Source organism: Malurus melanocephalus, unplaced genomic scaffold, assembly GCF_030028575.1.
Source record: "Malurus melanocephalus ecotype Western Australia unplaced genomic scaffold, MMel_1.1 scaffold_18, whole genome shotgun sequence".
Classification (NCBI taxonomy): domain Eukaryota; kingdom Metazoa; phylum Chordata; class Aves; order Passeriformes; family Maluridae; genus Malurus; species Malurus melanocephalus.
The window spans coordinates 3,991,309-4,018,463 of NW_026623250.1; the positions used below are offsets into that span (position 1 = coordinate 3,991,309).

At 40.0% G+C, this 27,155-nt stretch overlaps 1 protein-coding gene across 1 annotated transcript; it reads right to left on the reverse strand.

Annotated features, from left to right (window-relative positions):
- Nucleotides 1-1,778: 1,778 nt before the first annotated feature.
- On the reverse strand, nucleotides 1,779-26,466 carry DDX4 (DEAD-box helicase 4). The gene is made up of 18 exons (XM_057389606.1): nucleotides 26,404-26,466; nucleotides 25,856-25,919; nucleotides 25,553-25,627; nucleotides 23,971-24,042; nucleotides 23,105-23,191; nucleotides 18,515-18,592; nucleotides 18,228-18,308; nucleotides 17,800-17,880; nucleotides 16,105-16,247; nucleotides 14,884-15,036; nucleotides 13,361-13,515; nucleotides 10,740-10,869; nucleotides 9,552-9,718; nucleotides 6,352-6,497; nucleotides 5,437-5,536; nucleotides 4,102-4,372; nucleotides 3,874-3,954; nucleotides 1,779-2,083 (listed from the first exon to the last, which is right to left on the reverse strand). Exons 1-18 carry the CDS (start codon nucleotides 26,464-26,466, stop codon nucleotides 2,003-2,005), a joined length of 2,028 nt encoding a protein of 675 aa, XP_057245589.1. The 3' UTR covers nucleotides 1,779-2,002.
- Nucleotides 26,467-27,155: the final 689 nt, after the last annotated feature.

Here is a 27,155-nt window from a genome sequence, read left to right on the forward strand (position 1 = left end):
AAAAGGACRGCATTCTCTTGAATTAAGAAGGTAGTGACATGGTATTTTCCAGTAAGTTTTTCAACACGTTCTCCACATAAGATTGAGTGTAAAATTAAAATAAGCAATTGACAGTGTGCTTCATTCCCCTTGTCAGCACTCTCCTCCAGTGGAAAAATCACACTAGACTATTCTGCTGCAGATTAAATACTAAAAGAATCACAAAGCTTAAGACAAAACTGAGTATTTTATCTTTCTGCAAATACTGCTCAARTTGTTATTGCTATTATTGTTATTATTCACTCCCCTTTGAAGTGATATATACTTTTTATCGGATAAAAGCCTGACAGCAGACTTGGTCCTCCCAATTCTCATCCTCTCATAAGAAGTAGTAAGCATATCTTTTCATCTTTGAATTATTTCAATACCATTTTAGGGACTGGTTCTGTGCATTCCATCTTTTTATGAAAGCTTGCAGCTCTATGTTACAATAGCATTTCTTCCTTACCAGCTTTCTCTGCAAATTATTATGGTGAATGGGGCCAGAACAGCTGTTTTATAGAAAAAGTAACAATTGCAGACCTCCCTCTCTTGCCTGACCACAGCTCACAAGTCATAAACTGGGAGACAAAGCAAAACACACTGAGTAATCTAAAGAGATCCTTTAAACAATGCTAAGCTAGGTTCCTTTCAAATGTTTATTCTTGGTTACAAGTGACTCTTTCCTTTGACTTCACAGAAATGGARAAGTTTTATCAGCTCACAGCTTCTTCCAAAAGTTACAGTTCACTTGCACTTAGTGCAGCCAGCCACCAAAAGCACCCTCAGTTTACCTGAAATTCAGAATGGATGCAAAAATGTTCAATGATACTTCTCAGAAAGAGCAGTCATACTGTCCAGGGTATTTTACTCTGAATTATTAACATTGCACTCAAATACATCCACTGCTTATGAGTTGCAATTAAAGTATACTATCCTTTCAACTCACTTCCAAATACACAATTAAGACTTTATCCTTTTTGCATAATATATAGCAGCAAAACTACAGTCTACAAAAATAATTTCTCTAACTAGGTGTTTGATAAATAGTTTTGAGAAGATAGTCATATAAAGAATTACAACCCACTTGTCCAGAATGAGACATTCCTAGTACTGCCCAGTCAGGTCTGATTCTCACTAACAAGGTTAACTAAATCTTCAGTCCTGTACGCAGAAGTTACAAGTATTACTTCCCTGGATTAACTGGGAAGAGTGTAAGAGAAATAGTGCTCAACGTTGTACGCGAAATGCCATGCCACGAGAAGCTTTTAAACTTGTTCAGCTGTGCAAGATATTACAAAACATAATGACTTTGCCCTTTCCCGTTGGGACCCAACACACCTTCGCAGTACACTGTATTGATAAGGAAAGAAATTTCAAAGAAAAAGCAACTTTACAGGAATCTAAAACTGTTAATGACTGCTTACCCCCTATAGCTTATGCAAGCCTAGGAAAATCTTTGAAATATAAGGCACCAAGCTTGTTCTAAAGCAAACTTTTCCACAAGAGATAGCAGAAATGTATTTATGTCAGGCAAAACTAAACACATTCTACTAAATGCAACACAGGGTTCCATCCTTCTCTGCAGACAGTTCTGTAAAAAGCATGTATTTTCACTAAGTTGTGGGTGTAGMCACTGACCTTTAGTTCCATATGCAGATGCAAATGTTCCACACATGTCAAAGTATCAGTTCATGAAATTCCAATGACATATRCCTTTTTCTAATAGCTGATACAGAGGCAACAATCCAAGTGCACGTCTCAAACTTTTATTAACTGCTCAAGAGCTGTTTAACAGATCCTTACATCATGGTAACGCAAGATTCAAACTTTAACTGGCATGTTACAAAAAAAGAAACAAGTTAAGTTTAGACAATCCCTTACATAAAGTTCTTTCCCAAACTAGTCTTCACAAGATTGCCTTCTCATGCAACACTTGACTTACAGCACAACAGAAACACAAACTAGTTTGATATAAAGCAGTTTAATCCCATGACTCAACTTCTCTTGCAGAGTATTCCATCTCTACTTCTCCTGCATTCACGTTGCCTTTGCTTCTGTAATTCTAGGAAACACAACAGGTCTAGTTTAGAATTACTGACACTTCCAGTCATTTAATGGTAAGTTACCACAAAACAATTTTAGCTTTCTCCATGCATCTCTTTCAATGAAAATAAATAAAATTTCAATAAATTTCAATAAACTGAAAGTTTTCATCATTTTCATCAATAGCCTCCTATACACAAGGTATTTGACTGTGGTGTGAAACTACTGCAGTTTAACGAACCTCAGATTTTATCAAGTGTGGGAATGCCATTTCCCACAGTTCACATCCCAACTTCTTTTCTTACCCAACACAAATCATTTCATACAATTGCAGGGAAAAAACSTTCCTTCTCCACTACATATTTAAGAATGACTGTCTGCATTACTTTCCCAGTAAAATTCTTTTCCTTTGAAAAAAAGAATGAAGCTCAGAAATCTCTTAAGATTCCCTCAAAATAATCAGGAAATATCTCCAACAGATTCCTCTTTCAAATTCATCATTTGATTGTCACATGGCCTTTTCGTGAAAAATTGGGCTAATTACAAATTCAGAACTTCTGTCAGACTGACATGAGGAGGTCTCATAAAAATTAGAGCCTCATGATTTTAAACTCAAAAGAATTAGCACACTATATATATGTGATATTAAAGGCAGTACTCCCAATGCAAGCATGCAGATTTCACCTGCAAATCTGTTCTATTCTGGACAAAGAGTCACAGCGAGATACAGTAACAGAGGTTGCAAAGGACATKGACAGACTTGGACTTAAAAATTACAAATTTCATTAAATGCTGGGAGACACAAACACAAAGGCTGCTTCCAAATGCGCATCCCGAATCTAGCGAGATCCACCTCTGAAAGCAATCTAATAAAAAAATCAAAAATAAAAAAAGTTCAAACAGGAATATACAACAAAGATCCAATGAGTCAAGAATTACACTGCAAGAAAAGGTTYATGCAAACACACAAAAGTTGTTCAAGTGTACGAAGGAAGCAAAGTTACTTTGAAATCTCATTAAAACCTCCACAAATTATTCAGACCTAATAAGGGAACTAGCCAGCATTAAAAACACCCAAACCACCCAATGTTTTCAATAATTATTGTATGGGAAAAGATCATGAATTCAAYGGAAAGTCAGAGCTTGAACTCAAGCTTCAGACATTGTAGGAATTTTTCTTCTCGGTTCTTACACAATGGCCTCAAAGAAAGTACATTTGTAACATTGGAAGTAACCGAGATGCAATAAAGTTCTTATGGAATCAAGACATAAAGGAAAAGCTTTCAAATCATAGTAAGCACAGAATTTAAATCCTAAAATTAGCAACAGTAAGAGACTAGAAGGCTTCTCCCAATCACAGACATTAAGAATAATTTTGACCAGATTTGGGCATTTATCTAACTATACTTAGCTGAAATTTCCAAATAAATTACTTGACTGGGTGATTCATAACAAGCAATAACTGTATAACCAGCAACTATTTGCTCTCATCCTATGTGTGCAGTAGAAAAATTTCTGAACTACAGCTTTTGTGTATGTTTGCATCAATGTTTTCTTCCAGAATAATACTGACTTCATAGACCAAGGCTAAGGCAGCTAGTAAAGGGCCACACCATAAGAGCCCCAATCAAGCAACTTGACTGAAATCAATTTCAGTAATTCTCTGAAGATGCACAACTAAGAAATGGGACACAATTACAGTCAGAACCCAGTTTCCGTGGGATAAATTTGTATATATACCACTAAAGACACTTTCATACTGAGACAAAGTTCTAAAATCCAAGACTTTCAGGTAATTTCCAGACCTACCTTTTGGGTATTAACTGGGATTCGTCCTCCTTCAACCTCAAAAGCAACTTCTGTCAACCAAACAGGAACTTCCTGCTGAGCCTATGGAATTGGGAAAACCAATTCAGAGATTCTGACTGCTTTACCAATTCATATTGAGAGTTCTGTAACTGTATGAAAGAACTAACAGTACCTTCCAGTGAAATCTTAAAGAACAGGAAAAGTTGAGCACTAAGATTTGAAACTTACATCTGAAAGCACTTTAACCAGAGGTTGTGCAAGATGGCCATCTGAATGGCTATCAAAGAAGCCAACCGCTCTCCCTGTATTTCCACAACGACCAGTTCGCCCAATTCGGTGCACATACTCTTCAATGGTGGAAGGAAGATCAAAATTAATAACATGCTGAACGCTTTCAATATCCAGACCTCTTGCTGCCACTGAAGTTGCCACAAGAACTGGACATTTTCCAGAACGAAAATCCCGAAGAGCTATTTCTCTCTCTCTCTGTTCTCTATCTCTACAAAGAAAGCAAGGGTTAGAATGTCTCAAAAATCTACAACATTATTTAAGATACAATTTAAATGCCATGCTTCAAGCACAGAAGCTCTTAGAGGGATAATGGACACAAAACGAAGATCCAAACAACTCACACACTGCCAGTTTAGGTTTTCTGAATTTTTAACTAAAGAGAAGCAAGACAGAGCAACTGTTTTAACTTCAGTCTCCRTTGCAATTTAGGTTTCCAAAGACAGATGGTAATTATGCATCAAACTCACTGCCTCTAAGAAAATCCACTTGTTTAACTGATTACAAGTGCTTCTGCTACAGCTTTGTAGCAGGGAGCCAGAACAGCAAAGTCTACCTAGACTCCTGCACATTCAGAAATACTAAAAAGTGCGGCCAGTCAACAGTACAGAACTTGTATTCTGTTAATAATCATGACAAGAAAACTATAATTGCTCTGGGGTTTGCATAAAGAATATTTACAGATTATCCAGTGCTTAACTACAGCGGATAAGAATTTCATTCATGTTCTTTATTATCCAAGTAAGAAAACAAATTAGAAAGCTAAACAGTGCTCTTTAGGATCTTAACAAGGGATACTTAGTGAAGCCTGGTATGACCAYTATTCCAGAGAAGTGTAATTATCCTAACTTCAACTCAAAAAGTGAATCAGAAACTAGTATTATTCATGGCAGTTTAACAGCTTCCACAGAACTAATTATTCTCTTTGAATGTACACTTCAACTTATAATACTAATGCTACAGAAATGTACCAAGAACCTCTCCCATACAAGGAGGTGTGGGTTAGTAATTCAGGCTTGCCAGGAAAGGACAGCCGAATCATCTCAAAAGTTGTGCGGCTTTCAGACACCTATAAATCCAACAGCTACAGGATACACACAAACATAATGTACCTGCATGCTAAGACCATTTTGGCCCTTCTTCACCCTTGATATTCTGACACTTASCAGAACACATGGCAAGCTAAACTACACAGATACGGCAAAAAATGAATTCTCAATTAAAATTTTTTATGAGATACAGTATTAAGGTCACTTTCACTTTAAAAATACTTACCCATGGATACTAGTGGCTGGTATGTTTTCTTGACAAAGAAAGCATGCAATGAAGTCTGCTTTTTTCTTTGTGTCCACAAAGACCAGGGTTCGTTCATTACCTATGTTGAACAGAAATTTAAAACCACTGCTGATTGAAACATGGTGCTTTTTCACTATTTAGAGTTGCACCTACCTAAATTAACACCTAAGAGAGGCACACATTTTGAATAACATGTTTAAAGTATGACTGTAATTTCTTGCCTATTCTGAGCTAAATAAATTCAATCCATCAATTTCTAGATCAATATGGAAATTGCGTAAAGACACACATTCTATTTTTCTCCTATATAAAAGGAGGAAACATTGCTCTCTGTGACAAGCATGCATTCCTTTTCCACAGCATGCGGCTAAAAGCAGCACATTATCCTGAGCAGTGAACAGCAAGGTACCACAGACCATTTTTCAATTCCAAAACTCATGACACAAAACTAAGACACAGAACAAAAATTGAACATTTCTAGACACTAATAAAATACAGGCCCAAACATTCACAAAATAATTTTAATACACTTATAATTGTGAGATAATCCCCCCCCAGATGCTTAAGTATTAGAATTAACTTTATAAAGCAGAAAGCCACCTAGGACGGTTGTGCCTTAGTACTTTAGAAATGAGTCACTGACAAATACTGGGCATCAGACTAGATTCAATGACATTTACAAGTCCACTTCAAATCCAAACTATCCTATGATTCTATCAAATACCCCTAAAGAGATACGCCTAAAAACCTGCAGCTCTCCAAGTTCTGCTTCAAACTTCATCAGTAGGCTTGTAAAGCACATAACACACAATAAAATCACAGAATCATGACCTTTCAAATAAGTTTTAAACCAAGCAATTTTGACTACCCTTCTAAACTAGGAAGGAAAGTTACCTATGCTGTGTAGAATTTCTATCAGTTTATCCCTCTTGAAATACTGAGAAACTTCCAGAATATTTTGTTGAACATCACTGCATGCTCCACCTGCACGTCCGACAACAACAAATAAAAAATCGGGTTTCAAAAATTCACCAGCTAGCCTGGAAAAGAGACAAAATGGAGYAACATGAAACATACTATGTAATTATTTTTGCTTTAAAATCATGTACTTTTGTTTATGTTTAAGCAACACTTATAACAAGTATTTTTATCCTGTATCTTGTGAGGAATAATACACGTGGTCTTACGTAAATTTAGTAAGACAGAAGAGTCTGCATTGTTTGGGTCCAGAGCACAAACCACATCCTGAGCTGCATGACATGTGACCAGCAGATCAAGAGATTTTACCTCTGCCTTTGTAAAACCCCATCTGGAGTATTGTATCCAGCTGTGGCATCTCTAGCTCAAGACAGACATGTCAGAGCAGATCCAGAGTACGCCACAATGATGATGAGAGGGCTAGAGCCCCTCTCCTATGAAGATAAGGTAAGAGAGGAGAGAGAGTCCTTCATCCAGGAATAACCTTATTACAGCCTTCCAGTACCTAAAAGGGGGTTTATAAAAGAGAGGAAGAAAAAAAACCTTTACACAAGCTGTCAGAACCAGACAAGAACAGGCTGGACAGAGAATGAATGAAGACTAGACCGGAAGGGAAAGACTCAGGTGTGCTGATGGGTACGAGATTGAACATGATCCAGCGAAGTGCACTTGCAGCCCAGAAAGCCAATTTTGCCCCAGGTTGCATCAAAAGCAGCATGGCCAGCAGGAAAAAGGACGGGATTCTGCTCTTCTACTCTGATATGGTGAGAGCCCATCTGTGTCCAGCTCTGGGATCCCCAGCGTAAGAAAGATGCAAACATCTTTGAGTGAGTTCAGTGGAGGTGACTAACGTGGTGACAGGGYTGGAGCACCTCTCCTTTGAAGACAGGCTGACCAAGAGATGGGGCTGTTCAGCCTGGGGAAGAGAAGGCTTCAGGGAGACCTTGGAGTAGCCTTCCAAGGTGAGCAGCTGTTAAGTACTTAGTGGCCAGCTGGGATTAAGCCACAGCCTTTTAGTAGGAGCTATAAAGCCTCAAACACTAAATCGAAGTTGTCCAGTCAACTAGAAAATGCATGGCTCTCTCAACTCACATGTACAGGATGAGCTTCTACTATTAGATCAAAGGTCTATTTAACAGCAGAAACAAATTTCAAGTATAAAGCCAAAAATTATGTTAAAACTGAATCTGATTATATTCACTCAACAGAAGTGCAGGACAAAGAAAGCATTGTATCCAGTACTACTAAAATGCTGCTTAAAGCTCTCCTGGTAGCAAAGTATGGGGGAAACCATTAGCTTTCCTAACTTCTGCATCAGAAAAGCATTAAATCCAGGAATGAACTGACTCCAGAGAAATGCAAACTCCAAAATGCAAACATTACCTTTAGGCATTTCAGTTTCAAAAGGTTACAGGGGGCAAGAGAAAACAGTCTCAAAGCTGCACCAGGGAAGGCTTAGACTGGCTATTAGGAAAAAAAATWTTCACTGAAAGAGTTGTCAAGCATTGAACGAGGCTGGCCTAGAAAGCAGTATAATCACCACCCCAGTAGGTACTAAAAGATGTGCAGATGTAGAATTGGCGCATTGGTTCAGTGGTTGACTTGCTGGTGCTGGTTTAATGGTTAGTCTTAATAGGCTGAAGGGTCTTTTCRAACCTAAATGCTTCTATGACTCTAATGTTATTATGCATTAAAAACCATGATCCAAGCACTCAAGTTTCTGAAATCTTCCACCCACWCTTGTAAATCCTGCAGAACTGACTRCAGAAACATAGATCTKTTGGGTTTTTTTGTTAAAAAAAGCAGACAGCAAATGTCTTTCACAGTAGTAGGAATCTCCTCCTTTCATATGCTGGTAGTTGCAGCACCTTTAATTCATCCCCCAGTATGCATCAAAAACACATAGCAAAAGCATGAGCAAAACCACAATGATACCAAYAGACCTAGAGATAAAGTGATCCACATTCTTCTTTCAAACACAAAATCTGAGCTAATCAGAGCACACAGTGTATCATATAGCAAGATACACATGCCTAGTCTTCCCCCAGGATACAGAGAAGTGAGACCACATTCCTGCAGAAACAGGTAAACACATGGAACAAACACAAACTATATTTGTGTACAGTATCATGTGAATGCTTGATTACCAGCTGAGCAAACAAGGTCATAGTTAGTTCACTGTAAGATTATTTTTCCATATAAAGAACYCTAAGAAAAAGTCCTGACAAGGAACCAAAGCCACAAGAGCAAGTCCTGCTTTTAAGAAAAGTGATGCATCTCTGCATCAGTGGCCAGCATCATTTGACTGAATGGGAGAAAGCAGACTATTCCCCTCTTTCATTCAGGACAAGTGTTTTCTACCTGCTTCAAAAAGGGTCTTTCAGCCTTTCCRAAGACCAAAACAAGTTCTCAGGATTTGACTCACTGAAGTACCAACACACTTTGTAAAAGTATCCCTGCCACAAAGGTCATCAAAATTATTCACACTGCTTCAACTGAAGTTTAGATTCCTCTGATTTAATGAGCTTTCAGATGCCAATGTCTTCAAAAGCAGAAGAAATACTAAATGGTTTCCATCCACCTGCAGGGAATTAGTTCTTTTGTTCCGTTATTCAGCAATCATACTACCATTTGTGGAAGACTTAAAGAGGAATTTCAAAGTAATGAGTAGTAAGAATGTAAGATGCATCGTAAACCCATGCATGGAAGCTTAAACCTATTGAAAATAAATACCAATTACCCACATCAATTGCTGGTATGTCTCTTTAGCCGAAGACAGTGCTATCAATGCTGCTTCTGAAACGGCATGTCAACGGTTTTGAGCTTACACAGATGTAGAGGGGGAGGAGTAAGAAACCAGCAATCAGGAACGGAAGAGTTCTGCAGAAGTGGAATTTAAAAGCCTTTCAACAACTTTCTAAATTGTTTTGGAGTTTCCACTTAAATTAATCAGTTAATGCTTGAGAGTCCCTTAAATTAAGCAAGCAATGTTAATACCRTAGTTTTCAGCATCTTCAATATTATAAAGCTTTTAATAAGAAGTGTTCTTAATTCTTCAGATATTTAGTCGTATACAAGTACATTTTCAGATATATTTCTGCTTTCATTCTACTCACCTCTGAACTTCTTCAGGAAAAGTGGCACTAAACATTAGTGTCTGGCGTTTGTTTTTTTGAGGCATGTCTGGGAAAGATACCAGCTTCTTCATATCGGCACCAAAACCCATATCAAGCATGCGGTCTGCTTCATCTAACACCAAATATTTCACATTATGCAAACCGATCTGCAAATATTTCAGTCAAAGAAAAACACTATTGGTTCACCGACAATACACACTTACAAAATACCCTAATTTCCAAAATCCACCTTTCACTTATTTCTTTCAAGTTAATAAAAAATGAAAGCATTATGATTTATGTACATCTCAACCCTACCTAACCTTTTCACTGGCACTAATTCTAACAGCATACACAYACAATAGTGCTTCAGAATTTGGTTCAGCAATGTAAACAGATAGGGCCTAGGAATCAACTGTACTTCAATCCATCTGTTTTGGAATTGTGCCCTGAGTTCTAGRAAGGTTCTCTCAGATAACCCTCAAACATTCACAAAAAACTTTTTTTTTCTGAAAAAAATATGTTGGAAAGTATTATTAAGAACATTACAACTTCACTGTTGCTGATCAAGACTATCACTTTGGTTTTCTGCAGTTGTCAATCTCCAGTTTATTACCAAGAAGTGCTTTTCCAAACTTCATCTGACCAGTGAACATCACTGAGTCATCACTGTAATATGTAACAATTTGAATACTAATTTACCATGACTGGGAAAATAAAAATTCAAATATAGTATTACATAAGCTGGAGTTTTTTGCATTTTGAATACAAGCAGGATGAAAATATAGTTATAGACAGATTAAAAGTTATTAAAGCAAGACAAACAAGACATCAAGTCAAGACCTGCCATAGAATATTCCACAAGAACTAAGAGAAGCTGTACCACATATTAAAGCTATAAAATGCCATGACCACTGCAGCTATCTTGATTTAAAACGGTATTTTCCAGGTGGAGGTGGCTCAGAAAGGAACTGAAGAGACAGACKCAGGCTACTCCTTCAAAAACCTCATAGAATTTAGACAGCCTAAGAAAACCTTGCTTGTATTTCAGTGTGTGTACAAATGCAGCAAAGTGATAGAGCCACTGAAAACCAAATCTCTACTTCTACTGATTTTAAAGAATGAGAAATAGTATTTTATCTTTTAAGTAAGAGTATTCAGAGAATTCTGATTACATTAAGATCTTACCTTTCCTCTTCCAATGAAGTCTAGAAGCCTTCCTGGAGTGGCACACAGTATATTACAGCCTTGCTTTATCTGACGAATCGAATGGTCTGTTTGTGTGCCTCCATAAATCACAACAGGCCTTATACAAGTTCTATTATGTAGAAAAATTTTAGATTGTGTAAGTATACAAACAGTATTGTTTCACAAAAATTTATAACAAATAATCAGATCTACCACAAACTAGTTTAAGAGTGGTTTAACTYCTTAGCATACAGCTTGGTCCAAGATCAGGTCTCAAAACCAGAAACTCACAGTAASCTTTAAGTTCCCCCTCACAAATACATAACAGAGGCTGCCCACGTGGCTTGCTAGGAGCACACACTACATTTTACCAGTATTCGCCCATCTCCCTTTAAGTGAGACCTACTAACAGTAACAGCCAAAATGGTGTTAAGACTTTGTCCCTTTGTATACAGCATACTTAGAAAAAGCATAAAAATCACTACCTATGCCTCTAGAGCTTCAGAAGTAATCTCTGCAGTCCTTAAAAGGGCAACATAAAAAATACATACATGGAATCTTTGTAAAGTAGCTAATCACTCTGGCCATACAGTGTGTGGCTCAAAGATTAGACAGCAAATCCACTCACAGACTACACTACTCAGCATTCTTTCCACTAAGCTTTTTGGTTTGAGCTACTAAGGAGAGCTCCATCATAATCTACTGCAATAAAACACTTCTCTAAGCAAGAGMCACCTTATGCAGCTGTGAAGCAAGTTTACAAGCTCATCTTTATAACCTTCTGTAAAGACTGTTACATGCATGCAATGAGTGTGTTCACATCCGAATTCAAATAGTCTTTTCCTGAAGGCATCAATTCAGCTTCATATGCAACAATGGTGATCGGATAAASCTGGTAAATTTTTACCAGAGTAAATCAAAACTTTTCAGACAGCTTTAGTCAAGAACAGAAATGCACTGGAATCCTACAATTTCAGTATTTATCCACTATTAACAAATATATTTCATACTGCTATTTGCAAATTAAATCAAAGAGCKTAAGGTCATAAATTTGAACTGATCAATATGAATGCTATTCTTTAGAGACAAGATTCACATGCTGACACTGTTTAACTCATTCTTGTTTTTACGGCAGGCCAGCTCTAAGTCCAGAAACTTTCCAGATTCAAAAGCTATTTTATGGTGAAATCATCTTTATCTAATTTAAAACAGCATAATGAACAGAATCTGCTACCAAGTTATTAATTTTAGAGCTTAAGAAACTGGTCTTGATAACATATTTAGTAAGAGATAGACAAACATGACCATTCTTCCTGAAGACAGCCAGCCTCCAAGTGTAAGTCTGCTTGAACAAAGGTAAGTATGATTTATCCCATAAGATTTTGCAGCAATGATACTGCAGGTGCAGTGCATTCCACCTCCAAACAGTAACAAACTGTTACAAACAGTAGGCTTAGTTCTCTTCTGTACGCTGGTAAAATCTATTACTTAATAGTGAAAAGATTAATGACAAATCTAATACGAATGTACTCTCACACAACACTAAGGTCTTAATAACAAGTTTAAACCTTTTGTTCTGCTTTGAAAGCTCAGAGTTTCTTTGAGCTATGACATGTCCATCCAAGACCAGAAATACAGGGAAGTCAACAGTTACTAGAAACCATCACTGAAAGTTAGCTAAAACCCRTATTTTGCCAAGATCAAAATAAAACAAGCATAAATTACATAAGGCAAGCCAGTAAGTTTCTTCATATTGAATACATCCAGTGCAGGTAGTTCCGGATGCAGGTGCAGTGCAAGCTGCAGACTAACCTTTGGGTGGCAGGAAATGGCCGGGCCCCAAGCAAAACACCATGAATTCGTACTAACCTTTTGTTTAAAAAAGGGCACAGGGACCTGGATCACTAGCTAGGTGACCCAACACTCAGACTCTGTAGCTCAGAATATTAGGTACACTAACTGTGAGCATATAAAAGCCCAGTGACTCTGCTGCTCAGGGCCCCTTCAGTGGACATCCAGCTTGGGTCATTACATGCTGCTGCACAACAATGAAATCACTTGAAGAAAATGGAGATCGGAGATCCTGCGATGGGAAAACCGGGGTCGAGTCACTGAGGAAACCTCATCTGACTGTGAGTAGTGTGTGCAGGGAGTCAAGCAGGGCAGYCAGCAGCTCACTAGCAGTCCCTACTGCAAAGGTGTCAACAGTGTCAACAGTGACTGCCAGAATGGTGCCTGCATGGCCAGACAGGAAAATTTTTTTAACACCCCGTTCAACAAAGTTCACTTCTCATCAGCAACAAGCTGAATACTTACTCACCTCTTCTTCAAGCTGGAGTAAGCCTTCCCACTCAGCCACCCAATATCAGGAAGATTAGGCACCCACTCAGCCACCTCAATATCAGGAAGATTAGGCGCTTAAATCCCTCATCATATAGTAAGAAACCCAGTAGGCAGTATTATAATCCAAACATGTGTTTATAATGTGATTGGCACAAAATAATAAACTCAAGTGTTTTCAATTTGATTGGCACAAAAAAAAATTTGCAAGTATTTATGAAAAAATTAAGCACTGATCATTCAAACAAAAAAAAATACCATGTTACAGTGCAAAARCTTACCCATACACAAATTTTCTTGCTTCCAGGAAGATCTGATTTACYAGTTCTCTAGTTGGGGCAGTAATAATACATTCTGGTTCTTGCTGCTCTTTAAAGCTACTAGCAGTTACACCATCCCTCATCATTTGGGCCACAACTGGCACAAGAAAGGCTGCCTGGGGGAGAAAAAACAACAGCAGTATTTGTGCTGTTTCATCTCAAACATCTCAGTCACTTCAAAATCCCTGTATCAATCCTAAAGCTTGAATGATAGTGCACATGATCAAGAAAAACAGACTGCAAAATGATTGACCTGAATGTACAATGAACATTTTTGCTTATTTTTCCTTATTAGCCAGTATGAAAATATCTCTCTGGATGTTAACAGTCCAATAACACAGGAACACAATCATGCAGTGGCTAACTTTCCCTATATTGATGACATATCTTGACAATTAAGTAACCCAAGAGCAAAATCATCCTTAATGTGTACTTAATGAGCTTTAGGTTATCATCAGTAGGTCTGCAATGTAACCCTGTACTACCATTCTTCAAACTACTAGAATGGCAGATCAATTTGCAACACAGCTGCACCACACCAACACACTTACTTCCCTAGTCACCCACAAATTGTACAGCAGTCCTGAAAGTATTCAGAGTATTTGGAGCATAGGCTTTGGACAGTTCCCTTACTGAAAACAGAGATGGACGTTCGAAAGAAGTAACCAGTAAACTAACAAAATTTACGATTCTACATTAAACTGAACAGCAAAAAACTGTACTTCATCGCCAAACATTCCCATCCACCAGCTGTCAATGCTTAGGTTTGGGTACAACAGACAGTGCAAAAAGTTAAGACAATTTCCAACTTTGTATCAACTCTCAACACTGTTCCATGACTAAACCAAAGTCTGGAGCAGCTGAGACTTAATCAAAAACTAAGCATGAYAAACTGCACAACACAGTTACAATCTGCCATAAATTTGGGAAAAAAAAAAATCAAAGCACACAAATCTCATAGCACAAAAATAATAATTTTTAGAAAAATTTTCACAGTATTTTTTAAACCCACGCCCCAAAGAAACCCAAAAACGAAAACAACACCCACAAAACAAAAAAAAACACCCCACTAACCACCAAAAAACAAACAAAAAAAAACAACCCACAAAAACCACCAAAACCTGAACAAGACAAAAGCCCACGTAACAAGAAATCGAAACTTTCAATTGCTTAAATCAGAAGCAGTTTCTTATCAGCAGTTTCTGGGACTGCCTGCCTATACTTCTGAATCAACAGCTGTAGCTTCAAAGGTTGGCCTGCTGTATCAAGACACTAGTTTAGTGAAATAAAGAAAAAAGCCCAAAATGGGACAATCCACAATCCTATCATCATTCGTACCTGTGCTTGATACGTGCCATTGCTGTGCAAGTGAAATCATTAGACAACAAGCTATCAAGCATCTGACATGTGGAAGGCTGAGTCATCCCCCTGAAAGCTCACAGTCACACACTTTCAGCAGAATGAATACTGCACAAAATGCTTACAGTTTTTCCTGATCCTGTCTGGGCACATGCCATTAAATCCCGTCCTGCCAGTATGATAGGAATGCTGTACTTCTGCACTGGAGTAGGCTTAGAGTATCCAGCTTTAGCAATGTTCACAGTTAAAGTATGACAGATGTTAGTGTCCGCAAAGTTCTGTAAGAGAAAAAATTATTACCCATTATTACACAATCATAGAAGTCAAGAATTTAAAACATTAAATGCTTACGTAGGATACCGATAACAGATACAGCTGCTAAAGAGTGTTAACTTTAGTAGTAGTCTCACAAGCCATCTAGATTGCCAAGGCTTCTACAGGTAAAAACCTCATACACCTCTAATACCTGCTCATGCCATTCAAATAACATTGCTTGTAGGACAGTGAAGGCTTTCTGCTGGTYCTATTAGTTCTAAGAGAAAATTACTCAGAAGCCATATACCTAGATTCAAGCAGGTAAACTCACACAGCATGCTATGAGAAAAAACTAAAACTCTCACATTTCATTTCATACAGGAGCTACARAGTCTCTGGGCTAAAACCAGTAAGCTAAAGCAACATTCCTAGCCAAGACCAAAAAGCAACACTGGTGACTAAGCTCAGYCTAACTTCAGTGGGAACACCTTTCAGAAGATACATGTGGAGAACACCTCTGCATCTTCTCTGTCAACACAGGTATTACAGTGCAGAGAACGCCTCTGCATTTCTCATTGTTTTCCCTAAAAAGAGCTTTTTTCTATTTAAACACTGGCCACCCAATATAAACAAATGTTGTATGTTAAACAACAAACTGCAGGCATSTGGAACAGGGCTAGAAATGAGTTTGAAACACCTCTCTGTCCAATTAAATACTACCCCAACAGGTGTTCATTTACATTTCTGAAGATCCCCTTGTAACTGACTTCAGTAACACAACTATACCAGCCTGCCCAGAAACTGCTGCCAAAGACCTTTCTTTCAATATCTAAACAGGTATTCTTATGCAATTTAATGACTCTTCTTCCTATGGGTCCAGTATTACTTTCTCTACACCATTTATGTAGTTTGTCAGTGATATTGTGAATTCAAATTTTTATCTTTTGAATGGGCAGCACCTCTTTCTAACTGTCATCAAGACTCAGTATTTTTGTTAGTATTTTCATTAGCTGCAAATACCAGCTGACACCACTACACATCTTTATAAATCATGATTYCATATAAACTATGAGATTCCTCAGYTCACTAACCATTAATGCTGCTGGAGGGTCCAGTCCTGACACTTCAACAATGTTTTCATCATACTTGTCAAAATTCATTCCTGTCTGGTAACGTGCAAAGATGGCTTGTTCATCATCAGGTGGAGGAGGCGGCACGTAAGTCACCCTTGGACCTTAAGAACACAAACACTTAAGTTCACAAACAGTATCAAGAGAAGTTAAAACTATTTTAAGTATGAAGCCATTAAAGATAAGTTCAGTGAGATGTCACTTGGATTTCCCACCGCTTTTCAGGAAGGCACAAAATTCCATAAATTCATTCTATTAGAACTTTATTTTACACTACTAGACCTAAAATTTACCTACATATGAAGACCAATTCGTATCCCTATCTCACAAGGACCTCACTTTCAAGAGCTATTCACATATATTAAACTAGGCTCTTCTTTATCATCCARACAGACACATGCTCGTACGACAAAAGGACATGTTTCCCATGCAACAAACTACTTTTTTTGAAGCATGCCCTTTCCACATGTAATTCCATACAGATAGGTGCAACCATTGCATACCAACATCCAAAACACTCTTTAACACACTAATAATTTATACTAAGGTCATGAAAAAGGAATTACTATTCTGTGTTAAGGATGCAGTAGTCCACTGTGAGTATTAGCATATTGCCACTATAAACACTTCAATTCCTAAAATTCATTATTTGAACTAAAAATCTGAAAAAATTAAGTTGAAATAGGTCAAATAGATGCAAATCAACTGTTTGTCAGATATTATGATCATATCTAAAAATGTTTACTAATCACTGGATCACAGAGTGGTTTTGATTGGAAGAAACGTTATAGTTCATCTATTTCCAAACGCTGTGCCACAGGAGGGATACTTTCCACCAGACTACATTGCTCAACGCCCCGTCAAACGTGGCCTTAAACACTTTGAGGGATGAGGCATCCACAAGCTCTCTGGTCAACCTGTTTCAGTGCCTCTCAGGAAATGACCCTCTGAGTAAAGAACCATATAGCCATCTTTTCTACAATGAAAATATTTTTACAAGTATCACAAAAAATGTTCTTACATGGAGAATATCAGCCACCCACTGACCATTACACTGGTTTAATCCCATTCCTAATTTGGTACTTTTGTGAATTACTATGCTCTAGACAGCACAACATATAAGTAGCCAAGTAGCATCGCAGCAAAAGAATACAGCGGGAATACAGTGGGACTAAAAAGGAAAAATCCCTAACAATAAAATAAAAACAACCCAATATTAAAATGAAGTTAAATCAGGAGTAAGTGGTATGTCACAAYAACACACATTACTTGTTAGCATTGACAAACATAAAATATTTCCCCTCAAGAAAGGCAGAAGAAAGTAAAAGCCTAGACCAACTCTCTAGACCAAACAAGGCTTACTTTCAATTTAGGAGCTAGCACCTCTGCTTCACTGTGCATTAACTCAACCAGTAGCAGCAAGACAAACAAAAAACTGTGGAATGCAACAGCTTTGGAAATCCAATAACTAACATTCAAAYGAGTTACAAACATGTCTTTTGCAGGTAATCAACCAAGAATATCTAACATTTGCAGAAGATTCTTAACWGGGAGAAAAATAAGGGACAGCATTTCGCAGTTAGGAAGGAACTGCTTTGCCATTAAACACCCATGAGGAAATCTGAAAAATTCACTCCTGCTACCAAAAAGTCTAACCTGCACCATCTGCAGATGTTCCTCTTTCTTTAGAGCCAGGAGTTCCAGACTGAGGTATGTCCCTTTGTCCATCTTTAGTACCTGTAAGTAATAGACATGTAGCASATATAAGGTATAAAATTAGTATAGTGAAATATTACAACTAAAACCAGTACTATTTATCCCAACAAATCACAATGCAACAGTCTCAACAAGCTCTTCATTAACTCCAACATATACTGCATTATACCCAGAAACACTGTTATTTTAACGATACCATTCATATTCCACAATATAGTAAAAGAACAGAAGCCACTTCATGGCTTTCACCCTTGCACTGGTAATTCTCAGGGAGGAAGTAAACCCAGGAAGCTTCACCAAACACACTGTACCCATACAAAAAAAAAAAATCAGTACCCAAAAAAAACTCCCACCAAACCTACACTCACCTTGTCCAAAGCCACCACGAAATCCTTTAAAYCCTCTGTTTTGTGTACTAGCACCATCTACAGAGTTTCTTTCTTGAAAACCTGCAATACAGCCAAGCAAACAATAACCCACTCTGCCCACTTTTACATGTGCAGATCAAATGCCGTTTCTCTGGCTGAAGAACAGAAGCAACTTCATAGCTTTCACTCTTGATTGCTAGTTYCTCAGGGAGCAAGTAAAGCCAGAAAGAATGACCAATGTATGCTGCCATCATACAAACCAGTCAACATAAAAACTTTATTCCCACCTTGTCCAAAGCCACCACGAAACCCTTTATACCCTCTGTTTTGTGTAATAGCATCTTCTCCATTCTTTTCTTGAAAACCTGCAGTACAGTACAGCACACAGTCAGTGAAATTCGCCTAAKTTTGATGTTTAGATCAAGCACCGTATACCTAGTAATTATTCCTCAGCCCTTATTTCATGCACATGAAAATATACAATATAACTGATTTTCCTAAATATACGAATAAATGAAGACAAGAAGTATTTTTTTGCCAGAAAGCATTCAACTGGTCTATCATATTGTAACAAGTATCAACTGTTACGCAACACTATGAAGTTCTCCTAGCACAATATGTATGGCTTCTCCTCCAACAACACTTGGTGTGTACCAGTGTCAGTCAGTTTGGTTTTTCCACATCATGAAATAAATAAAAATTACATCTTAAAGGTTCACATGCAAAAGACAGTATCCTAACTATCCATAAACACAGCAGACCTTAAATACAGCTTCAGCTTCTGAGTTACATCACAATGCTGATGGAGAGTCTACAGCAAAACTGTCATCAGTGCCCTGCATCAAAGCACCGCTGTCTTGTTTAGTTAAACAAGTCAACAAGTCTAGCATTCCCCTACCATAACGGGATTCAGTCCAAAAGCTGCAAAAAATAGTGTAAAAAAGCAACTTGTTTTCTAACAGAAAAGAATTACTATAACGTATTAAGGATTAAGTTCATGTCCACTAGAAGTATTGGCATGATCATGTTGCTACTATAACACTTTAAAAACCAAAAAAATTTGAGATCAAATAGAGTCATATCAATTGCTCTTCAGATATCAAGGAGCACTTTTGAAAATACATAGTAATCATAGAACAGTGGGTTGGAAGGCACCTTCAAAGTCACGTAGTTACAACCTGCCTATTATGGACAGGGATGCCACCAACTAGAACAGGTGGTTCAAAGCCCCATCCGAGCTAACTACATCGCCACAACTCATCAGTGAGGAAATCTGAAAGTTTTACCACAGCTACTAAAAAGTCTCACCTCCACCACGTGCAAGTGCTCCTTTTTCTCTAAAACCTGGAGTTTCAGATTGAGGTATGTGCCTTTGCCCATCTTCAGTACCTGTGACAGCACAGGTCATAAAGGATATAAAATTCCAGAATCAGATTCAACTAGGTTGGAAAAAACCCTTAAGATCTTCAAGTTTAACCTATGACTGAAACACCATCTCGACAAGTRGACCATAGCTTTAACTGCAACATCCAGTCTTTTCCTTAAACATCTCCAGGGACAGTGACTCCACCACCACCCTCAGCAGTCCATTCCAATGACCAATCATCCTTCCTGTGAAGAACTTCCTCCTAATGTCCAGCCTAAACCTCCCTTGCAATGCGAAAGACTGTATCCTCTTCTCCCATCACTGGCTACCTGGAAGAATATGCTTATCCTGAGCTGCCTATAATCTCCTTTCAGACCGTTGTAGAGTGATAAGGTCTCCTCTGAGCCTCCTTTCCTCCAGGCTGAACACTGAACACCCACARCTCCCTCTACTGCTCCCCAAAGGACCTGTGCTCCAGACCCCATTCCAGCCCTGTTGCTCTTCTCTGGACATGCTCCAGGATCTCTATGTCCTTCCTAAACTGACGTGTCCCAAACAGGATACAATACTGAAGGTGTGGCGTCACCAGTGTCGAGTACAGGKAACAATCATTGCCCTGGTCCTGCTGGCCACACTGTTGCTGATCCAGCCCAGAATGCCATTGGCCTCCYTGGCCGTGTGGGCACACTGCTGGCCATCAGTCAGGTCCCTTTCTGCCTGGCTGCACTCCAGCTACTCTGCCCCAGCCTGTGGCGCTACAGAGCACTGTTGCACCCTGCCGTGGGACACAACAAATGCCTGCTCATCAACTGGGTGCAGCACCATTCCTAACTGTCTGGGCTCAACTATCCAGCCAGATCTTAACCCAGCACATGGTCCAAGCCATGGATAGACAGCTTTCCCAGGAGTATGCTATGCGAGGTGGTGTCAAAGGCTTTGCTGAAGCCCAGGAAGACAACATCCACAGCCCTCCCTTCATCCACCAGGAGGGTCACCTGGYCACAAAGAGACCACACTGGCCAAGCAGGACACGCCCCTCCAAAGTCCATGCTGTCTGGGTCCGATCCCTTAGCTATCCTGTATGTGTCATGTGACCACACTCAAGATGACGTTCCATAACCTTGCCACGTATAAAGCTCAGGCTGACAGGCCTGTAGTTCAACAGGATGCAACATGGATGCAATAAGAAGCTGTCCTACATACACTCCAAGAACCCCCTAGATTGCATCTTCTCACTGCGTTGAGTTACCAGCAGATTACTTGGCASGTTAAGTCTCCCACAAGAACAAGGGCTGGTGATCTTGAAATATCCTCCAGCTGTTTACAGAATAATTCATCCACTTCATCCTGGTTAGTCTGTAAGACTCCAATCATATCAGCCTTCTTGGCCCTATCCTGACTCTTATCCATAAACACTCAACCTTATCATCATTAACCTTAAATTCTACAGTGTTGACAGCCTTTCTAAAATACAAAGCAACTCCTCTATCTCTTCTACCCTGCCTGTCCCTTCTGAAGAGCAAGCAAACATCCCTTGCAGCACTCCAGTGGTGAGTTATCCCACATTTCCATGACAGCTACTACATCATAGCTTCCCTTCTGTACAACAGCTTCCAGCTCCTCTCATTTGTTACCCACATCATGTGCATTTGTGTACACACACTTGACCTGGGCTGATTTCACTCCCGATTGCGGCTTGGGCCCCTCTGTGGAAAGCCCGGTTTCATCCCCATCTCCCTTCAAACCTACTTTAAAGCCCTCTTAATCAGCCCTGCCAACTCTGGGCTACAATCCTCTTGCCCTCACTAGGTAGACTGAGCCAATCTGACTCAAGCAGGCATGATGTCATAAAAATTGCCTCATGATAAAAAATAAAATTCCACTGACAGTACCAGCCACTTAAGCCACTTATTGATAATGTGGGCTCTYCTTCTCCTTTCATTCCTCTCTGCTACTGAAGTAACCGAGCAGAACATAATTTGTGCTCCTGCCAACCAACTGACCCAGAGCCTTGAAGTCCTTTTTTACTGCCCTGGTGCCCTTCTTATCAACCTCTTCCATGCAAACCTGGACAACCAGCAGTGGGTAATAATCAGAGGGCTGAATCAAATAGGGCTAGGATATCCTATACCTGGTGATATCCTACACCTGGACCCCAGGAAAGCACCTGTGAGGGGAGTCCAGTGAACACACACAAGGCCCTCRGTTCCCCTTAGAAGGGAGTCAGTACAACTAGCTTTTCTTTCTTCTTAATACTTGAGGTTGTGATCCACCTGACAGACTTAACTGGGAGACCCTCCTGCCAGATTTTTTTCTTTAGTATCATCTGCCTGACCCTCTGGATCCAATGCCTCATATCTACTCTGTAAAGGCACTTGGGAAGGTGATGGGAGCTGCAAAGGAAATTTTTTTACTTCCGTAAGAAGGGACCTCTTTCCATTCTCACCTATGTACTAAGTCTYCTCTGGACGCCTGATGGCAACAGGGGTGGGGCTCCTCTGCCTCCTGAGCTTCTCTTAGGTTGGAAGGTGTAACTGGACCAGTCTGTTTCTTGTCCACTTTCCCTAAGAYTCCTCAGCCTTTCCATCACTTCTTTAAGCTCTGCCCCCAGATAGTGCAGATCACTCACCTGCTTATATCATAGGGAGGATTCTTTTGCCCCATCCTCTAGTACCAACACCATACCCAGAGAGCCCCTGCAGCCAGTGGCCTGGACAGCTGCACTGCTCTTGGGGGAGCTCTGTCTGGGTTACCACACCCTTGCTGGCAACAGCAGTAATGACTTCTGACCATTTGTAAATCACTGGATCTAGTAAAGTTGGGGAAGGAGGGGGGAAGAGGGAACGAAAACAAAATAACAAAAAAAACCCCACAGTCCAAATACCACACCCACCTTAACACACAACCTACCACCAGGAGGGTAGCTGYGCCCCACCTGCACAAACTGCCACACGAACTGACACGCCTCACTCCTGCTGTGCACGTGCATTTGCCTATACTCACTGCCCACTCCTGCTACTTCTTGTGCCACACCCTCACTGAGGGCCATGCCCCAGTTTGCCCGCTCTTGGTCACTAGAGCTCCCTAGAACCTTTTAAATCCCATTCAAATAGCCGCGTGTGACTACTCTGCTYGCCTAAATGACTGACAAGAAGGCAGTGCTTGATCACCTCTGCTAAATCACATGCGCATTAGAAAAACGAAATATACAATTAAAGCCAGTACTATTTACCGCAACAAAAAAACAGTGCAACAGTCTCAACAAATTCTTCATTAACTCCAACATACACTGCATTATACCCAGAAACACTGTTATTTTAACGATACCATTCATATTCCACAATATAGYAAAAGAACAGAACCAGTCAGTAGTTCCAAGTTTTTGCCGGTAGTTCTCAAGGAGGAAGTAAAGAAGTTACTTTCCTGGTAGTTCTCAGGAAGATTTACCAAATATATACTGTACCCATACAAAAAAAAATCAGTATAAAAAAAAACAAACCACCAAACCTACACTCACCTTGTCCAAAGCCACCACGAAATCCTTTAAATCCTCTGTTTTGTGTACTAGCACCATCTACAGAGTTTCTTTCTTGAAAACCTGCAATACAGCCAAGCAAACAATAACTCACTTTGCCCACTTTTACATGTGCAGATCAAGTGCCTTTTCTTTGGCTGAAGAACAAGAAGCAACTTCATAGCTTTCACTCGATTGCTAGTTTCTCAGGGAGCAAGTAAAGCCAGAAAGAATGACCAATGTATGTWGCCATCACACAAACCAGTCAACATAAAAACTTTATTCCTACCTTGTCCAAAGCCACTACGAAACCCTTTATACCCTCTGTTTTGTGTAATAGCATCTTCTCCATTCTTTTCTTGAAAATCTGCAGTACAAAGTAACATAAAATAACTTAGTTTGCCTAATTATGCATATACAGATTAAATGCCTTTTACCTAGCTGAAGAAGAGAAGCAGTATCATGACTTTCACCCTTATACTGATAGTTCTCAGGGAGGAAGTAAACCCAGGAAGATTTTCCAAAAATATACTGCACCCATACAAAGGAGTAAATATGTAAAAAAAACAACCACCAAACCTACTCTCACCTTGTCCAAAGCCWCCACGAAATCCTTTAAACCCTCTGTTTTGTGTACTAGCACCATCTACAGCATTTTTCTCTCGAAAACCTGCAATACAGCCAAGCACACAGTAACTCACTTTGCCCACTTTTGCATSGGCAGATGAAGTGCCTTTTCCCTGGCTGAAGAACAAAAGCCTTTTCATAGCTTTCACTCTTGACTGCTTGTTCACAGAGAGTGAGTAAAGCCAGAAAAAAATGTATGCTGCCATTGTACAAACTGGTTAATGYAGAAAGCTTACTCTCACCTTGTCCAAATCCTTTATACCCTCTGTTTTGTGTAACAGCATCTTCTCCATTTGCTTCTTGAAAACCTGCAGTACAGCATAGTRCATAATAAGTGAAGTCTGCCTAATTCTGATGTGCAGGTCAAGCACATCAAGGTGACTATTCGTCTCAGTCTTTGTTTGATAACTTCACATAAAAGCTCCATGTAACTAAGTCATTTGCCTAAACACATGAGAACAATGAAGACACTAAATATTTTTTGCCAAGAAGTCTAACACAAGAGCTGTACAATTTCAAGAAGTATGTAAACATTGCATCTTTAAGTATTTGACTTCATATGCGTATATGTGAAACAAGTTACTAACTTCAACTCTTTTGAAAGTATGCAGATCAATTCAGACTTCTGGTTCAAGGGCAACAGACAGCACTCGTCCCCTCATAGTTTCCTTATCTAGTACTATAGAATAAGGATGCACTGACAGCTGCTGCTTACTATGAAGTGAGGACTTGAAAACATGCCTTCCAGATCTACCAAATTCTATTCTTTCATTACTCAGAACTGCTTATTCAGGTGGCAGTGACAAGTATRCAGTGAATTTTATTTATAATCCCTTTCCTTATTCACTAACCTGATGGAAAAAAAGGAAATAAATAGTCATATGCATAAACAAGATATTCCTCATYTTGGACTGTTACGTTTTAGGTATTGTCTAAGATCCAAACAGTCAGCTTAGATCACAATTTACTCCACAGTCCTCATTCTTCAGCTGAATATACGTTCTRTCATACTGTAATGACAAATCGCATCATGTGTTACAGGACACCATCAAGTTCTACTAGCATAGCATCGGTGGCTTCTTCTTCACCAACATTTAGTGTGAGTATCAGTAGGTCAGTCAGCTTGGGTTTTCCACATCAATTAAAGAGAGATATAAAAATTACACCTTAAAGGCTCATATGYAATCAACAGTATCCTAAGTAACCATTAATACAACAGACCTTAAATACAACCTGCAACTTACTTCACAATTTGTGCTGGACAGCCTACAGCAAAACTGCTTGTTATTGTTGCCCTGCATTCAAACAAGTCTAGCATTTCCCCACCCTAATGGGGTTCAACCCAAAAGATGCAGAAATGGTGTCGATTTTTTTTTTTAATAAACTGTGCTGGGTTTGACTGGGGTAGAGTCAATTTCCTCCACAATAGCTGGCACAGGGCTGTGCTCTGGATTTTCTGGCAACAGTGTTGATAATAAAGGGATGTTTTGAGTTAGTGTTTAGCAGTGCACACACTGAGTTAGGGTCTTTTCTTCTCCTCACCCCACCTCACTAGCAAGAGGGGTGAGGGAGCACAAGGTGGGATGGGACAGAGCCAGGAAAGTCGATCCCAACCCATACGGCATCAAGCTCAGCATATAAAACCAGGGAAAGGAAGAGGAAGAGAAGGACATTCAGAGTGATGGCATTTGACTTCCCAAGCATGACAGAGCTCCATATTCATGGAGCTGAACCTGCCTGCTGATGGAAAGTGGTGAATGGGAAAACTTAATATATCATACACRATTAGCTACTAGAATTACAATAGCTGGAAGTTACCTTTGGCTGCAAAATTCCTTCCTCTACCAAAACTATTCACTGCTTGACCCCGTGTGTTTGCAAATTCATCAGTATCTAAAATTAAAAAAAAAATAGTAAGGTTAAAATTCAAAACCATCATTAGAAGTTATATGCTACTGCATAGGAAAKCATACTCATTATGTTCTTTACATAATTTGATGCTGCTACTACTTGAAAATATCACATGAAAATATCACAGAAATACTGCATTTTCTTTTAATCTTGTACGATGCTCAATGCATCAACTCTTCCAAACATAAATCAAAAGTGCTTTTCACATACCAAATGAGTCTACACTTGGACTGAATACAGACGAGGGGTCATTTGGTCCCTCAAGCAAGTTAACCTGTAGAAAGAAAAAAAAGCACATCATGACTGCAGGCCTAGCAAATACATAAATACAAATACAGTTACTAAGTCATGCACTTGAAAAAAGTTGCCTTCTGCACCTTCTGTAATGCAGACTTTCACACTCTTCTGCTCACATCAGCTCATTGCATTTCAGTATAGTAAATGGCATACTGTTGCATCTGAACGTTATCAAAAACCACATTAAACACAGCTGACATGTCAAGCTCATGTAAGCACACAATAAGCACTAATTGCACCAGCTGAACAAAACAGCAGTAAGCAAACTGCAGGTGCAGAAAAAAAGTCCTCTCTTCAGTAATTGAACTCGTATGGCTGCCTACCATATTTGCAAAAATCACAGTAACAGCGGACACCACTACAAGCAGTCACACAGGTTGCGGRGACACTGTCTGAAGAAAGGAAACGGAAAAGAAGCAAACATAACCCAGTACAATAGTCGCCCCCCACYCCACTCATACCTTCTCAAGGGATGGGAGTAACGTTTCATCCCCTATCTCCGCATTCCARTCTTCTTCAATCATGCTGCGCACTGCCAGACCTGCTTGCAGGACACAGAACACATCAGCACCTGGCCCCCGCCAGACTCCGGATGCAGGAGAAAATGGCGCCCCGCACCAAAACGCGCCGGCACAGCGCGCCGCCGGTGCCTGCGGCGAGGGTGAACGCACCCGACCCGGGCACTGCGTCGGTGGGGATGGAAGAGRTGGGGGTCCTCCCGTGGAAAAGCCTCCCGCTTCCCTAAGGGCACCGTCCAGTCCCTCTCCTACCTCCTCCCGACGGTATCCACGGGTGCGCACCGAGAGAAGATGGTGGCCGCGGCCGACACCCCTCAATACAGCCGCACGTGCAGCTGCCGGCGGGTCACGTGTGCCGGTCGGCAGCCAATGGGCGCGCGGGCCGGCCGCGCTCCGCGGGCCCGCCCCGGCCCCTCACGTGCGGGCGCTGCGGCGGGAATGAGGCCGCCAACGCCCGGCCAGCCCGCGGCGGGGCCGCTGCCGCACCCGCACCCGCACCCGCACCCGCACCCGCACCCGCACCCGCACCCGCACCCGCACCCGCACCCGCAGCGCTTCGCTAAGCACGCGTTTCCCAAGCGTTAGCCTAACGGCGCTTCGGCCGACATTCAATAATGATTAAAAAAATGTGTGTTTAATAAGTTGTTACATGCTTAAAAAACAAAATTAACCCCCCGGACAACCCAAACCTGAGG